Here is a 16604-nt window from a genome sequence, read left to right as displayed (position 1 = left end):
AAAGAAAGAGCGATGGGCAACGTGGGGCCAGCAGAGGACGTGGAGGGAGGGCACCCAAAGAGGAACTGGGACGCCATGGGAGTCCACCCTCTGTTCCAGCCCCTATGTCCTTTGGCCGCCTCCCCCCACCCTCGGCAGGTAAGAAGTAGTGCAATGCTGGTCTTAAGAAATCTTGTAAGCTGGCTCCTTTGACCAGGCTAACTTGGTGACAGGGAAGAAGTAAGCTGGCTTTTGAGCCACACAGAATTCCGCATCAGGCAAAGAAGCAGAACAATTAATTGGGGGTACCTTGAACATCTGCACAATAAAAGCCAGCTCCATTTTTAAAGAGTGTGTGTGTGTGTGTGTGTGTGTGTGTGTGTGTGTGTGTGTGTGTGTGTGTTGAGTTTTTTTGTAGCTTAAATTTTGCATAACATGATTAGGAAAGTCACAGGAACAGAGGAAGCTGCCATATACTGAGTCAGTCCCTTGGTCCATCTAGCTCAGTTTTGTCTGCACAGACTGGCAGCAGCTTCTCCCAGGTTACAGGCAGGAGTCTCTCCCTATCTTGGAGATGCTGCCAGAGAGGGAACTTGGGAATTTCTTACAGTGCTCACACATGGAGTCTCCCATTCAAATGTAAGCCAGGGTGGACACTGCTTAGCAATGGGGACAATTCATGCTTGCTACCACAAGAGCAGGTATATTCCCAAATAGATACAAAGGCTTCTTTTGGGAGAGGCCATGTAGATTAGTTTTGCTTGGAGTGGAAATCTAAAACTGCTGGAGATTGAACCCGGGGCCTCGTACCCGTGAAGCACATGCTCTGCCACTGAGCTATATCCCTGTCATAGCTACATCCCTGCCAAGTCAAGTTACTTACCCGTCACAGGAGTTCTTCGTAGTGGTCCATTGTTCAATCACATTGAGGACATTTGTGCGCGCAGAGGCCTAACCTCAGAACCTTCCAGAGCTATTCTGGAGGTAGCCCCGCCAATTATAGACATATTTGCCCACCTGCTCCCTCAGTCCTTGACTGCCACATAATATCCCAAAGGTGACGCCCACAGTGGGGAGGAGGGAGGGTCGCGTGATTAGACAATGGACCACTATGAGAACTACTGTGACAGGTAAGTCACCTGACTTTCTCAGCAGTGGTCCGACTGTCTAGCCACATTGAGGAGACTAGAGAGCTACCTGGTTGGTGAGAAGTGGGCATCTTAGACCTTTTTACTGCAGAACTGCGTCCAGGACTGCTGCTCCAAACTGGGAATGACCTCTGCACCTGGTATCAAGCACATCATGCCGGATGGATGAAAGTTGACCATTCCACACTGCTCCTCTACAAATGGTGTCCAGTGGTACCCCTGGAAGGAAAGCAGTGGATTTCGCCACAGTGGATGTTGTTGAATGCGCCTGAATAGCCTCTGGTGGGTCCCTCTTGGCCATTTTGTAAGCCATTTTAATGGTAGAAGTGATCCATGCTGAAAGGTGTTGGCAAGATACCTATTTCCCATTGCTGGGACCAGCAAAGCAGACAAACAGGGAGTTTGTTTGTCTGAACACCCAGGTTCTGTGTAAGTAGAATGACAATGTGCATTTGGCACCAAGATAAGGCTGAGAGAGATCCCTGCCTGCAACCTTGGAGAAGCCGCTGCCAGTCTGTGTAGACAATACTGAGCTAGATGGACCAAGGGTCTGACTCAGTATATTGCAGCTTCCTATTTTCCTATGTTGTGCCATGCATGCTGTGAGTCTGAAGACAGGTTCAGGAAGAATACCAGCAGACAGATGTCTTGGGAAAGATGGCATTGCAATATCACTTTGGGTAAGTATGTTGCATCCAGATGGAGGAGCACTTTGTCCCGTTGAAAGGAGATGTATGGTGGGTCAGCCCATAGGGCGTGCAGTTCAGACACCCGTCTGGAAGATGTAATGGCTGTGAGGAACGCAGTTTTGAATGTAAGGTAACTTCAATGACACGTGGCCATTGGCTCAAAAGGATTTTGCATTAAAACTGTAAGTACGAGTTTCAGGTCCCATGGGGGAGCAAGCCTGGGGTTGGGGGGCAGGGGTAGAGGCGAAGGAGGCCCTTGAAGACACAGCAAATTAGAGATGTGCACATGTGTGGAGTAGGCTGCAATGGCTGCCAAATGAAATTTTTAACAAGGTGGCAGATAAACCCAACTGTTTTAAATGTAAAAGGTAAGTTTGTATAAATTCAACAGAGGCCCTCTTGGGGTCATACGTTTCTAGTTCGAGCAAACCTTGTGACGCGCTTCCATTTTGCCTTGTAGGGTGCTCTAGTAGATGGCTTCCTGGAGGCTTCCATAACTTTCAAAACCTCATGGCCCTTTATCGCTTCGGGTGGATGATAAGCCACACTGTCAGATAAAGACTTGTGACATCCAGGTGTGGCACTCTTCCCCGGTCTGTGGTAAGTAGATTGTGTCTGTCGGGTACGTGTACATACTGGGTTTGCACCAGAGACAGAAGAGCTGCAAACTATGTTTGGCGTGGCCACCATGGCGCAATCAGTATGCAGTCCAAATTGTCTGTGTAGATCTTCTGGAGCACTTTCCGTATGAGAGGAATGGGAGGAAACATATACAGGAGTTCTGCCTCCCAGGGGAGCAGCAGGGCATGCCCTAGGGAGTCCGGGTTGTGTCCACACGGGTCGTGTCCAATTCCATACATTGTTTGTTCATTCAAGAGGTGAAAAGTTCTATTAATGGCTGGACCCACCTTTTGAATAGGTCGTGCACTACAGTGTGGTCTAGGATCCATTCGTAGGTGTCTGGTTGTTCTTGGCTTATCGCCGGATAGGAGAGGCAAGAATCCTCGCGTGACCTTCGAGGTGGTTGATATGAAATGTCATCTCGAGGCTGGACTAGTAGCCTGATATACTCCGTCCCTCGCACTGTGCCCCCCATCCAGAATTGGATGCATCTGTTGCCAACATAGGCAACAGATGTTGCCATGTCTGGTGGTTTGTATACAAATGGTCGACCTTCCTCTATGTTGGCGCGTGATGTCCACCTGTGGATTTAATGTTTCGGCCCTGCAGATATAACGTAGGCGCTGTTCTGATGATCATCCTGTGGGTGGGAAATAGAAAGAAACCAAGTTTTCAATGGGCACATTCAAAGGCACGCTAAGGGCAGGATAGCCATGGTTGAGGCCATGAATCCCAGGAGCTCTTGGATTGAGTGTGCCACGTAGGCCCCTGAGGTGGTGTGCCATGGATCTGATGTCGTCTCTCCTGTGCTGTGGCAGAGTGGCCCGCATGGATGGAGAGTTGAGAAGGGAGCCAATAAATTACATCAATCAGGTTGGGTTCAGTTTTGATTTTCCCCAATTGACCTTCAACCTGAGTTCTTCTAATAAATGTAAGGTAGTGGTGACATAGCGCCTGAGGTTTTGTTCTGATTGGGCCATGAGCAGACAGTTGTTGAAGTACAGAAATAGACAGATGGATTGCTGACCCAGGTGAGCTACCACCATGGCCATACAATTTGTAAAAATCCATGGGGCCATGGAGAGACCAAAGGGCAAAACAGTGTATTGGTAAGTGTTGTCCCCTATGCAGAAGTGGAGGTATTTTCTGTGAGATGGGTGCATGGAAATATGAAAATATGCATCTTTTAGATCTACTAATACAAACCAATCGTTCTTGAGCAAGAGCTGTAAGATGTGTTGAAGTGTGATCATCCGGAAACACCAGTAATAGGTGACAAAGTCATTGAGGTCTCGTAGGTCTAGGATTGGTCGCAGCCCTCCCCCCTCCATCCTTTTGGGGGATTGTAAAAAACGATCACTAGTGTCTCACTAGCTGAATGGCCCCTTTTTGTAGTAGATTGCCTACTTTCCCCAGTAAGACTGAAGAGGATTCAGTGAATCAAATCCTTGAAAAGGGTGGGAGGCTCTCAAATTCAATGGCACAGCCCATCCAAATTATAGTCATCACCCAATGATCTGTGGTTATATTCCGCCATGCCTCTGAATAGGGAAGAAGGCTGGATCCTGACAGTGTCTTGTCAGGTTCGCTTGGGATAGGTGGACTGGGCCTTTGGGTTAGACCTCAAAGGTTGCGTTGTAGGCTTCCGAAAGAAGCTGTAGGGTTGGTACCAGTTTTGCCTCTAATCTTGTGGGTGGAACCCTTGGTAGGAAGGCTTATGTTGGAATTGGGATGGCCAGGTACGTTGTTTAGGTGGGCGTTGCTGGTAGGACTGCAAGCCCATTGATTTGGCTGTCCTTCTCAGCTTGTGTACCCTTTCCAAGGAGTCATCCGTTTCCTTACCGAAAAGGTTCTCTCCGTCAAAGGGGAGGTCTTTGATCCGCCACTTAGCCTCTGGGGCAAGTGAGGTGGACTTTAGCCAAGCGAGTCTGCACAAGGCTACAGCTGCAGCCATGGTTCAGGATCCACGATTCACTTCGTGACATGCCGAGTGTAGCTGCAGTTTAGTGCCTTGGAGGCCTTCAGGGGGGAAAGTCATTGCTGCTTCCCTCTGCTCAGACTGCAGTTGGTTAATGAAGAAGGGTTCGAGTTTCTCCAGAAGGAAGTGATACATAGTGAGCCCTACAACCTGGGCAGCCTTGGACTTCCGTAGCGGCAAGATAGCCGGAGTGTTAATTCTTTCTCCAAAGGCATCTAATTTTCTTCTGTCTGGATCTGCAGGTGATGCCAGTAATTTTTGCATTGTACCCTGTTGTGAAGACTCAACCACTTTAGTATTGGGTTTAGGGTATTTTAATAAGTACAGGGCATTATCTTGGTGCACCCAATAAAAGTTCTTGAGGAGTTTGGAAGTAAGGTGAATTGAAGCAGGTTTAATGGTGTGAGTGATTCACCACTCCACCCACTTCAGTGGTGAGAATGAGTCACTTCACCCACTTCAGAGACTGTGGGCAGAAGTGGCAGAGAAACCGTAGCTAATGTTGATTGGACGAGCCCAAAGACTGGGCCTTTGGTTTCCTGAGAAGTCTGTTGAGTTCCTAGGCCTAAGGAAGTCACCATTCTTTGGATTTGTTCCGGGTACAGTCTGTATTCGTCCATCCAGGTGGCTGGTTTACCCTCACCCATGACCTCCTCAGACTGTGGGGAGTCTGGAGGTAGATCAAAGTCTTTCTGGACAGACATGGTCTCGTCCTCAGTGTCCGACTGTGGTGGGTCATTTCTAGGGCTTGGAGTTTTTGGTTCCTGCCCTACGTGAAGGGTAGACTTCAATGGCCTCTGGTTGTTCTTAAGTTTATTGTGGGCTTTGGACTGCTTACCTGTCTTGCCCTTATCCGTTGCCACTGCTTTAGTTTTAGCCTTGGTTGTGTGCATTAAGGAAGGGGGCCTGGAGGCAGAGCAGGAGCGTTGTCTTCTAGGGCTGTATCTGTCTCAGTCATCTGCCTGCCAGTAATCTCTGGCACAGTATGGCTCCTGTCTAGGCTCAACCAGCATATACTCCCACCTAGGCTTGTGATCGTCATACTTGTCAGGTGAGGCTGAGTACGCATAATCCGGGAAGCAACGGTACCACCGGTCCTCCCAGTTTCTGCCAGTTTCTCCTCTTCAAGGTTCGCACCTTGTATCCTCCCTATCAGGGGATTCCCACTCCCCCTCAGATTCCTCAGGGTCGCAGTCTGAGCTACCCTCTACCGCAGATTCCGGTTCCAAATCAGGCAGGGCTTCCTCCTCAGAATCGGACGGAACCGTGACTATAGGGGAGGTCGTATCGGAAACCGTTGTCGTTTTAGAGTCAGGCGGAGCGGGGTTTTTCTTTTTCTCTGTGTCCAGTACTGAGGACTTTTTGCCCTTCTTGAGGAGCCTAGTTGGTTGGCCCAGATGCTTGGTACCGCCCTTGGGATCGGCAAGGTCGGCTGATCCTTTAATGGAGCGGGGGCAGGGGTACTGGCTGGGATTGTGTCCCTTCAGGCACCAGTGAGTCAGGCTGGTCTGAACACAGCATTACGGAGGAGCTAGTAAGGTGCTCTTCCTGTAGAGAATTGGCAGGCTTCTCCTTTATGAACGCGTTAGCCCTCGGTGCTCTGTCCCACAGGAGGGTTCTGAGACATGAAGCCCGGTTCCTCCTTGCCTGCCGTGTAAAAGCTTGTCAAATTTTACAGGCTTCTACGCAGTGTGCTCCCCGAGGCAGGCCAGGCACTCCACGTGGCCATCAGAAGAGACGACTTTCCCAACGTATGACCGACACACACTTTAAATCCAATACATGCAGCCACAGGCAAATGCAAATGGAGAGGAAGTGGGCAGGCGGTGGGGGGATACCGATCGAAATAAAAACACAAAACGGACTGGCAGAAAGGAATGAAGTGGTAGAAAGAGTGAATAAAAAGTAGAAGGTATTTGGGACTAAGGGTTTCGTTGTTGTTTTGGATAGCTCTCTCACGTGAAAAGAACACAGTGACGGAAGGGTCCTCTGATTGCTGCTGCGGCGGTGGTCAGAAAAGGACTGAGGGAGGAGGCGGGTAAATGTGTCTATAATGGGCAGGGGGCAGGGCTACTGCCAGAATTAAGATAGCTCGGGAAGGTTCCAAGATTAGGCCTGCATGTGCGCAGACATCCTCAGTGTGGCTGGACAACAGGACCACTACCAAGGAAGAGCAAGGGAGCAGGAGAGGGAGTCTGCAACACTTCATCAGGACAATTAAATTATGCTCGGAATTGTGCTGAGCTGCAGGACCCGGGGTCACCAGCAGATGGAGACAGCACTCACACTTATTTATTTTACTTACTTGTTACTTGACTAAGATGCAGTCAGCATGTAGGACTCCCCTAGGCCAGGGGTCAAGATGTTGTTGGACTACAACTCTAATCATCCCAGGCACCGTAGCTGGGGTGGATGGTAGTCTCACATCTGGGGACCCAGGGTTGGACCTAAGCGGTTATGAGCAGCCAGTTCCTCCCTCATTTGCAATTAATTAGAATTAAAAATGTCTGGACTTGGTGGCCAGAGTCAAGGATGAGGAGGGGCTGCACGATCTGCCCTTGCCTGTAGGAGGCCTCATTGCTCAAGGACCCCTGTTCAAAAGTCGAGACACCTTTTGCCCAGAAGGTCATGCCTTCTGGTGGCTAGCTTCTGCTGCTTGCTGAGCATCTCCCCGTTTTTGGCACATGACAGCATTCCATTCCTCAGTAATCAAGTTAAGGAATTACATTTGCTTTCTTTCCCACCCTGCCTCCAGGATTCAAAGCAGTTTAAAATATTCCTTTAATTTAGTTTATTACTTGAATTGATGAACGAGTGGGAGGAAATGCAGAGAGCTGAAATTAAGCAAATCGTTTACACATCCAAAAAGACCAGATTCCTGAACTGTAAACAGTTCAGATTTCATTATTAAAATACTCTTATAAATAAAAAAACAAAGCAAAGACGTTCTTTAAAAACTACTAAAAAAATTTCAAGTTAGACAAAAAATAAATCTGCAAACCCATTCTGGACAGAAGAGTTTGCTTGAGAATATTTTGCCTCCCAATTAATTTCTGGTTCTAGTTTGTTCTCACAACAGTCCTGCGAGGCGCCCAAGACTGAGGGGGAGTAGACTGCCAAGGCTGCCCTGTGAGTGGTGTGGACAGTACTGACCACTGGCGGATTAAAGGAGAGGTAGTGCAGGCAACTGCCTATGGTGGGAAAACTCCCCCAGGCGGCAAATGTGGGTCATATGGGGGGGAAATAACAACTTTAAAACAGGGTGTGTGTGTGTGTGTGTGTGTGTGTGTGATCTTTTTTAAAATAGAGTTAACTCCCCGCTCCTTCCTCCCTTGCTGCTGGGGCGGCAAATCTCTAGCAGCCTACAGGCAGCAAACTGCTTCATCTGCCCCTGGTACTACTGACTCCTCCTCAAGAGCCAGGGGGGTGCCGAACAAGGCGCAGCCGTCTCTGTTTCCCCGCAGCTCTGCTTGCACCTCCCTCTCTCATACCCTGCCCTGGTGCTAACAGGAGCGGCACTGCCTGCAGGTTGGCCATTCATCAGGTAGAGCTGTGCAGGCTCGGCTCGCATGGCTCCATCTCATGAATGGCCAGCCTGCAGGCAGCCTGGCTCTCCGCAGGGAGGGATGAGAGAGAGGCGCAAATGGAGCTGCCAGGAACCAGGGGCAGCTGCGTCTCGTTTAGCACCCACCCACCCACCCCCCGCCCCTGGCTTCTTAGGCCTTGCCGCCATTGTGTGTGGACACGGAAGAACGCAAACCTCAGGCGCTTGCCTCCAGACCCTCCCATGAGTGGGAGCCCCTATTCTTCATGACATCAATGGGATGGCTGTATTTGTCTGAGCAGGAGTGCACGATCTGTGGAAGGCAGCGGGGGCTGCAGTCTGGAGGACCTCAGAGGCACCTTGCAGGGTGTGGGGGCAGAGGCGGGCCGGGAATAGCAGGGCTGGAGCAAAGGGGAGGGAAGGGGAGCTTCCTGCTGGGGCCTTACGGGCACCTCCGGGATGCCCACCCCACCCCACCCCCACGGTGCAGCTTACTTTCCCCCAAGTGCCTCCCCATTACCAGGCAGCCACTGGCTCCTCTGGGCCACCTGGCAGGTGCCTCATGCCTGGCTAGTGTGGAGTTCCCAAATCCGGGAGGGGTTTAGAAGGAAGGTCAAGGGATTCAAGAACCCAGGAGTCCTGGCGGCGACGGCTGCATGTGCATGCACACAACACAACACAACACAACACACGGCAGCTGTTGGGCACGATGGAAGAATCTTTGTCCCCAGCACCCCCTTTTCCAACCCATGAGACTCCATTCTCTTCCCCGGAGCCATGTCTCCCAGAATGCTCTGCCCCAGAGCAATCAACCCACCCACCCACCCACCCCCACCCCCCTCCCTAGACCAGCTTACTCAGCCCCACCACACTCGGCTCTTCTCCTCGACTCACGTGTGGAGAGAAGCTAAGATTCCAAAGTCTCTCCTTGGGGTCCTTCTTTCCCCCCACCCCAAAAGACCCCCTTAAGCCCCCACCCCCGCGACTTACTCTGCCCGACTTTCAAGACGACTTTCATGCCCTTGGAAAGACAGGCCCCTCCCTTGGTGTTCTCCAGCCCTTCCTTGGTTCCATCGGATGTTGCTGTGGGGCAAGAGAGAGAGAGATCAGCTGTAGTCGTAGACTGATGATCAGGGAGGACCCCCCACGCACACCGCGAGAAGCAAAGAGCAGGGAGCTGGCTGGTGTTCCCCGGTGTGGGGAGGCACAGGGGGATGGATGAAGGAGGCAAGGTCAGTCTCAGAGGCCCCAAAGGACTGGCTTAAATTCCCTTAATCACCCCAGATGGGCAAAAGCGGGCCTTGCTCTTAAGAGGATTGTGGGGATTAGGCCGTGGGGTGGCTGCAGAGGTGCCCCCAATCCTAGCTTTCACTCTGCCTCCCATCCAGCTCTTCAGGTGCCCCCATTCCACAGACACCTCCCCCCCCCCGCCCGCCCCAGTCTCACCCAACAACCGCAGGATGCTCTGCAGGGTCATTCAATATTTAAACAAGACGTTTAATGTTTGCACAGAGAAAGTTCCCCGCATGATCTGTTAATAAGCCAGCAACTGCAGAGATGAGCAAGGGGCTTCCACACACCTGCTCTCTGCCACGCCTGACAGGGCTGCAGAGGGAACCCAGGTGTCCTGGCCGGCCGCCAGCCTCCCACAAGCCCACTCAAGCTTTGGCAGAGGGCAGCCAGGCCCTCCATTCAGACGGGCCCAGAAGCAGCCTATGACTGCAGCCTCGGGAAAGACCCGGGATCCAGGGGCTGCTGTGGAGGCAAGGCTGAGCACCAAGCCAAGCCATAGAGAGGCACAAGGCAGGGGGTGGCCAGACTGTCTGCTCTGGCAGGTCACGGTCACCCCACCCCGGTCTGCCCAACTGGAGACTCTCTTAAGCGTGGCGCTGAACAGCATCAGCTGCAAATTAAAGTCTCACCTCCACCATGCACTTGCTACTCTCACAGTCCCCTTGCCAACTGCAAAATGGGAATGAATCATCGGCAAAACGGGGATGAATCAGACCAGGAAGGTCTGTCTAGTCCAGCATCTGCTCTGCAACAGATGTCTCTGGCCACAAGCAATGCACGCAGAATAGCACTCCGCTGCGGTTTGCTTCCCAGTAAGGGGCATCCGGTGGTACACTACCTCTGTGCATGGAGGTTCCATTTAGCTACCACAGCTAAGGGCCACATCTTCCTCTGTGATTTTGTCTAATTCCCTTTTAACTGTTAGAGTAAACCCTCTAACCCCTGCCTGAAAGCTTCCAGCAGCATCTGGGGGGCCACTGTGGGAAACAGGATGCTGGACTAGATGGGCCTCCTTGGGCCTGATCCAGCTGGGCTCTTCGTATGTTTTAAAGCCATCCAAGCCATCAGTGACCTGCCATTTCTTGTGGCAGTGGATTCCATACATTAATTCTACATTGCATGGAGGGGGACTTCCTTTTGCCTATCCAGAATCTCCTGCCCATCAGTTTCATTGGGTGACCCCCAATCTCTAACATTGTAAGAGAAGGAGCAAAACTTCCTTCCGTCCACTTTCTTCTTCACATCTAGCATCATTTTAGAAAATCATGTCTCCCCCTTAGTTGTCTTTGTTTTTTTCAACACTAAAAAGCAAACTCCTCAGCCAGGGGTTATGAAACGTGGGTCCACAGATGTTGATGGATTACAGCTCCCACCATTCCATACCATTGTGGCAGGGGATGATGGGAGTTGTAGTACAACAACCACCGGGGACCCACATTTGAGAACCCACACCTTAGCCCGGCAGGAAAGGTGCTCCAACATTTGGGTTGCTCTTTTATGCGCCTTTCAGTTCTACGATATGCTTTTTGAGACAGGGCAACCAGAACGCTGCTCAGTTTTCCTCATGTGACTGCACAGATTCATTTCGGGGCGGGGTGGTGTGTCGATTGTGAATTATAATAATAATAATGGACTTGGGACAGCTTCCCAAAATCCAAAAGGCAGATTTGATGGAATCACAACTAAGTAAACTAAGAAAAACTAAAAAGTAAGAAAAACTAAACTAAGAAAACCCAAAGGGCCACCTAGTCTAGTTTCCTGGGTCAAGGTAGGAGCACAGAATCACTAGCCCCCATGCGGCTGCTTCACTGAAATACGGTGGCCAACCTCCTAGTGAGGCGCTTGTGTACGGGCGCTCTGCTAGCCCAGAGCTGTTGCGTGAGCGCGTTATGCCAAGCCTGGGGTTGTACTTTGTTTCGCGCAACAGGCAATGCTGCAGTGCCCAAAACCCCTGTGGTTTAATGCAGCTGCGTGAGCTTCTTCTGCGGGTGCCACTTTGTCCATGGCACAGGCGTGCCATCAGGGTGTCAGCCACTCTGCCTGAGCGGGCTGCTTGTTTTTGATCTAGATAGACAGCTCGAGGTGGCTCCCGCAAGTGTTCAAGGGTTTCAGGCTCCATTCTGCAAGACGGAGCCCTTCGCAGTCTTATGCCGAGAGGCAAAACCAAACAAGTCTGGGCATCCTGGGACCCATCCAGCTCACCTGCCAAAAGAAGGGCTAATAGCAAGACCTTGTGCTGCCGTGTGTTCAGAGTCTTAGAAGAAAGGGCGTATTTTCAAGGCCACGTGACATGGGTTTCTTATTCTTTAAAGTTCTTTAGCACAGGGGCTCCCAACCGGTGGCATCCTGGATGTTGCTGAACTCCCATCATTCCTGATAAACTGTAGCTGGGGATTATGGGAACTGTAGTTCACCAACATGTGGAGCACCACAGGTTAGGAACATAGGAAGCTGCTTTCTAGGGCGTCAGGCCCTTGGTCCATCTAGCTCAGGATCGTCTCCCCAAACTGGCAGGGGCTTCTCCAAGGTTGCAGGCAGGAGTCTCACTCAGCCCTGCCTTGGAGATTATTATTTTATTTTACATTTATCTCCCGCTCTTCCTCCAAGGAGCCCAGAGCAGTGTACTACATAGTTAAGTTTCTCCTCACAACAACCCTGTGAAGTAGGTTAGGCCGAGAGAGAAGTGACTGGCCCAGAGTCACCCAGCAAGTCTCATGGCTGAATGGGGATTTGAACTGGGGTCTCCCCAGTCCTAGTCCAGCACTCTAACCACTGCACCACGCTGGCTCACATTACTGATGCTGCCAGGGAGGGGACCTGGAACCTTCTGCATGGAAGCAGGCAGCTGTTCTCCCACTGAGCGATGGCCCCATCCCCTAAGGAGAATATCTTACAGTCACTTATCCAAATGCAGAGTCACCCATCCAAATGCAAACCAGGGAAGACCTTGCTTAGCAAAGAGCTACCACAAGATCAGTTCTCCTCTTCCTTACAGAAGAAGACATCCTTGTTGTCCTTATTAGCAAGCAGGCAGGGAGAGCTCCCACACTACTCATGGTTGCAGAAGCAGAGCAGAGTCACTCCTTAGTGTTGGACTACAGCTCCCATCACCCAGAGCCGCAATGGCCTTTGTGGCAGGGGATGATGGGAGTTGTAGTCCATCACCAAAGAGTGACTCTGCTCTGCTTCTGCAACCATGAAGAGTGGGTTGCTCTCCCCGGCTCACTGACAAGGACGGCAAGGATTTCCATTTGTGTTCTTCGATGGGCTAGGGAATCTCACCACCAGGTCTCCTGCCAGCTCTGCAAAGGAAAGTAGGCCTGACGGTTCGCAAAAAATAAGTGGTGGTGGAGGGGGGCGTTTGCGTGCAGGCAGGGCCGGACTCTCTCCCTAGCAGCTGCTGGGGGGGTGCTGGGAAGCCAGGCCCGTCGGTTCCGTTTAGCTGCGCTCGGCTGAGCCCTCACAAAGAGCAGGCTGGCTGGTGGGCGGCCACCTTTAAGGAGGCTGCGGCCAGGACCAGACCCAGGAGCTGCCACCACTCCCGTGCCTTGCTGCCATCCCCCAAATGGCAAGCCTGCCCTGGCAAGACGCCATCCAGAGAGAGACACCCGGTGAGCCCAACTAGTGTCAGCAGGGCACTGACGGCAAACTCCACCCCCTAATTTCCTCTTGCTTGTGTTTCAAAGAAGTGCCAGGCCCCGCCCCGCCTAAAAGCTGAATCCTTGGACCTCGATGCCCTTCCCCAACCCCAAATATGCAAGGACCCGGTGGTGGCTGTGCAGGGGTGAAGCACTCTGTGCATGCTCAGAGGCACCCTGCTTTCAGTATCCCTTCACTGCCCCTAGGTCTGAGCCCTGCTTAGAATCATAACCTCCTGCAAGACCTCCAGCTTCAAGGAGATTATCTAAAGGTCACCCCTCTCTACCCACACATGCTAATTAATTAACACGGAGCAGGGGTAGGCCACTGTGCCTCTCCAGCTGTTGCTGAACTACAACTCCCATCAACCCCAGCACAATGATAGGGGTTGTGGTTCAGCAACAGCTGGAGAGCCAAGGCTGCCTACCCCTGGCAAGTCCTCCCATTGAAATGAACGCGAACTCTGCAAGAGCACAGCAGGGAAGCCTGCAGCCGGTGGATCATGCCCCCAAGGGCCAGCTTCATCTGCCTTTACCTCACTGCTCACAAAGCTGCCTCTGCCAAACCCACCTCCTCACACATACACACACACACCCCTGCCCAGTGGTCAGAAGTGCTCTGGCACTGAAAAAACAGAGCCCCGGGGTTAAGGATTCTGATGGCTGCGTTATGAGGATACATTGAGGGACGTGATCAGAATAAAGTACAGCCTTAAGACTCTCTCATCTTTACTCAGCTCTGGGGCCAAGGGAATGAGATCGGAGGAAGTCGGAGGTTTTATTTTACAAAATGAGAGGGATTTTACAAAACGGGAAGCTGAACTGAACCCATTAAATCCTGTTCCTTAATCCCACCAGCGTGGAGGTAATGTGCGGCGGATTCCTAGCAAGATAAAGTCAGCCTGCACATGCTCAGAGATACTTTCTGTTTAGTTACAGCTGCACCTTAGCTTGGAAAATAGGAACATAGGAAGTTGTCTTATACTGAGTCAGACCATTGATCTATGTAGCTCAGTATTGTCTGCACAGATTGGCAGCAGCTTCTCCAGGGCTGCAGGCAGGAGTCTCTTTCAGCCTGATCTGGAGATGCCAGGGAGGGACTTGGAACCTAGATGCTCTTCTGAGAGCGGCCCCAACCCCTAAGGGGAATATCTTACAGCGCTCACACATGTCTCACATTCAAATGTAAACCAGGGCAGACCCTGCTTAGCAAAGGGGACAATTCATGCTTGCTACCACAAGACCAGCTCTCCTCAGAAATAAGTTCTGGGATGCAAAGGAAGCACTGGAGTCCTTAAGCCAGCGTGGTGTAGTGTTTGGAGAGCTGGACTAGAACTGGGGAGCCCCAAGTTCAAATCCCCGTTCAGCCATGAAACTCACTGGGTGGCTCTGGGTTAGTCACTTCTCTCTCAGCTTAACCTACCTCACAGCGTTGTTGTGAGGATAAACATAACCATGTACACTGCTCTGGGCTCCCTGGAGGAAGAGCAGGAGAAAAATGTAGCTGTAAAAATAAAACACTGAGATGCAGCCACTTCTGGGGGGCAGCTGTTTACACCAGTCACCTCTTGTTTCCGCTTTAGTCACTTCCCCACCCAGATGGCACCTTCGCCTCTCCCCACCCTGAACCCACCCCCATCAGCCCCCTGCCTCCTTCCTTCTTTCCTTCCTGCCTTCCTTCTACTCCGCTGTCTCACTCTCACGCCTCATGCTTGGCTGGGCATAAAATCATTGGGCGGGCGGGCGGGAACTGGGTCAACAACGCCCAGCCACCACCAAAAATCTACCATGCCCCCCCCATTTTCCTCTAGGGGGTGCTTCCATCAGCTGGCTTCAAGGGGTGTGTGTGTGTGAGGTGTGGGGGAAGAGACCGGCAAAAAAGCCCTTGGCTGTCTTGTCCAGTGAGTAGAGCTGCGACCTTGAATCACCTCCCCATCAAGACGGCAGGCCCCGCTTCTCCCGCATGCTCACACACACACCCTGCCTGCCCCACTGGAGGAGATGCAACGGTTAGGAAACAGGGCCAGGAGGGGGGCACAGAGGGCAGGCAAAGAGTGGGTTTCTTTTAACAGTGTCTCCTTGCCCAGGGGCATCTATCAGGCTACAAAGCAGAGAGAACTGAAGATGGAAGACAGACAGAACAAGGAAGCGTGTGTGTGTGTGTGTGTGTGTGTGTGTGTGTGTGTGTGTGTGTGTGTAGAGAGAGAGAACACTGAAAACTGCTTCCCATAATCCTTTGCCAGCCAGGCACCCTGAACATCCATAAACCTCGGCTCCTGTATCTCTGCATTTTGGGAAGAGGAGACCTTCTCCTCAATTGGTCCCTGAACCCACTTGGGAAACAGGTGTGCCTTGAGGATGGTCACCCTGGGACAAGCGTCCTTTCAGGAAGAGTTCTTAGAGAGAGGGGGCGGGAGGGAGATAGAGGCAAGGAGGACGCCGACTGTGGAGAAAGAACATGAGGGAGAAGGAGGGTGGGGGTGCAGGAAAAATGGGCTGCTAACCACAATGTGGTTGCTGTGGTACAGCCAAGTCACCAGCGCACACAGGTTTGCCAGGAGACAGTTGCTATGGTGATGGCTGAAGGGCCACCCCAGGCAGCCAGAGCTGATGTGAGAGGGATGCTGTGGGGTGGGCGGGGGGGGGGGAGAGAAGGGGAGGCAAGATGGCTGGACCCCCTTGACTCAAGCCCTCTCTTCTTCTTTTCAATTAAAAATACCCCAAAACGGTTGCCATACTAGCCACCTTCCAAGTGTGCTCCCCATCCCTTCCCCCAAGGGTAGAAATGAGCTAATCAGGACAGGCAATTCACCACCACCACCTCTTCAAAATGCATCAAGTCCTTCTCCTGGTGCCATTTTAATGCATGGGGGTTTCCGGGAACGGGATGGGGTGAGCATCAGCTGCAATGCGTCATGTGCTCCCTAGGAGAAGCGCTTGGAAAATGCAACTGGTGCAGAACGTAAACAGCCACATGAGTAACTGGGGATTTTGCCAGTGCTGAACAATCTTAACTGGCTCCCTGTCTTCCTCTCACCCCTCGGGAGCCATGCAAAGGGCCATTTCTGACCTGCAGCACACCCTGAAACCAAGGTACCCGAAGGCCTGCTTCCCCACTCCCGTTATCAAACCGCAGGTGTACCTTGGGAGCCACCTGCCTAACCTACCTTCAGAGGTAAGCAGGTGGCTTCCAAGGTTAGGACCTTTTTGGCGGTGGCCCCCTGACTGCACACTGCCCTTCCCGAACAGACCCACCTCCTTGGCTTCCTTTAGAAAACTGTTTTGCAGCCTTTGGTGGGTGTCATTGCAGATGGCCACTGGGGTTTGTTTGTTTATTGAATTTATATACTGCCTGGTACAGAAATCTCTAGGCAGCGTACAGAATTAGAACATAATAACATATTAAAATTCATTTAAAAAGATAAAAATCAAAATAGATAAAAACACATTAAAATTTAAAATTTGGTTTCAGTTAAAAGCCTGGGAAAATAGGTACATCTGTTTGAGTGTCACAGCTTTTCAGATCCGAATACAGTTTCATCTTCTGATTTGGATTTCTACTAAGTGTGGAATTGGATTTTAATTCTTTTAGCTGCCTTGAGCTTCCATTTGACCGAAACTTTTGCTTCTGTTTGGAGCAAAATGTATGTTAAATAAATCATTTCTTTTTAGGTCATATATAGATAGAACATAGAAAACCAGATAGAATACACA

At 51.3% G+C, this 16604-nt stretch overlaps 1 protein-coding gene and 1 long non-coding RNA gene across 6 annotated transcripts in view; one reads left to right on the top strand and one right to left on the bottom strand.

Annotated features, from left to right (window-relative positions):
* The window catches only part of EFNB3 (ephrin B3), a 58894-nt gene that overhangs the window by 4872 nt on the left and 37418 nt on the right, over window positions 1–16604 (bottom strand). For all 5 annotated transcript variants that reach the window (XM_053262244.1, XM_053262240.1, XM_053262245.1 and 2 more), the window contains one exon: window positions 8950–9042. In XM_053262244.1, the coding sequence (XP_053118219.1) occupies window positions 8950–9042 (93 nt within the window). The remainder of the gene's footprint in view (window positions 1–8949; window positions 9043–16604) is intronic.
* Window positions 1059–6368, top strand: LOC128330056 (uncharacterized). Its single transcript, XR_008309935.1, has 3 exons — window positions 1059–1409; window positions 2277–2416; window positions 6094–6368. It is a non-coding gene; the product is annotated as an uncharacterized LOC128330056 (long non-coding RNA).

This window comes from Hemicordylus capensis, chromosome 6 (assembly GCF_027244095.1).
Source record: "Hemicordylus capensis ecotype Gifberg chromosome 6, rHemCap1.1.pri, whole genome shotgun sequence".
NCBI lineage: Eukaryota > Metazoa > Chordata > Lepidosauria > Squamata > Cordylidae > Hemicordylus > Hemicordylus capensis.
Note: the sequence above shows the minus strand (reverse complement) of the source record. Positions and strands in the feature narration are given on the sequence as shown.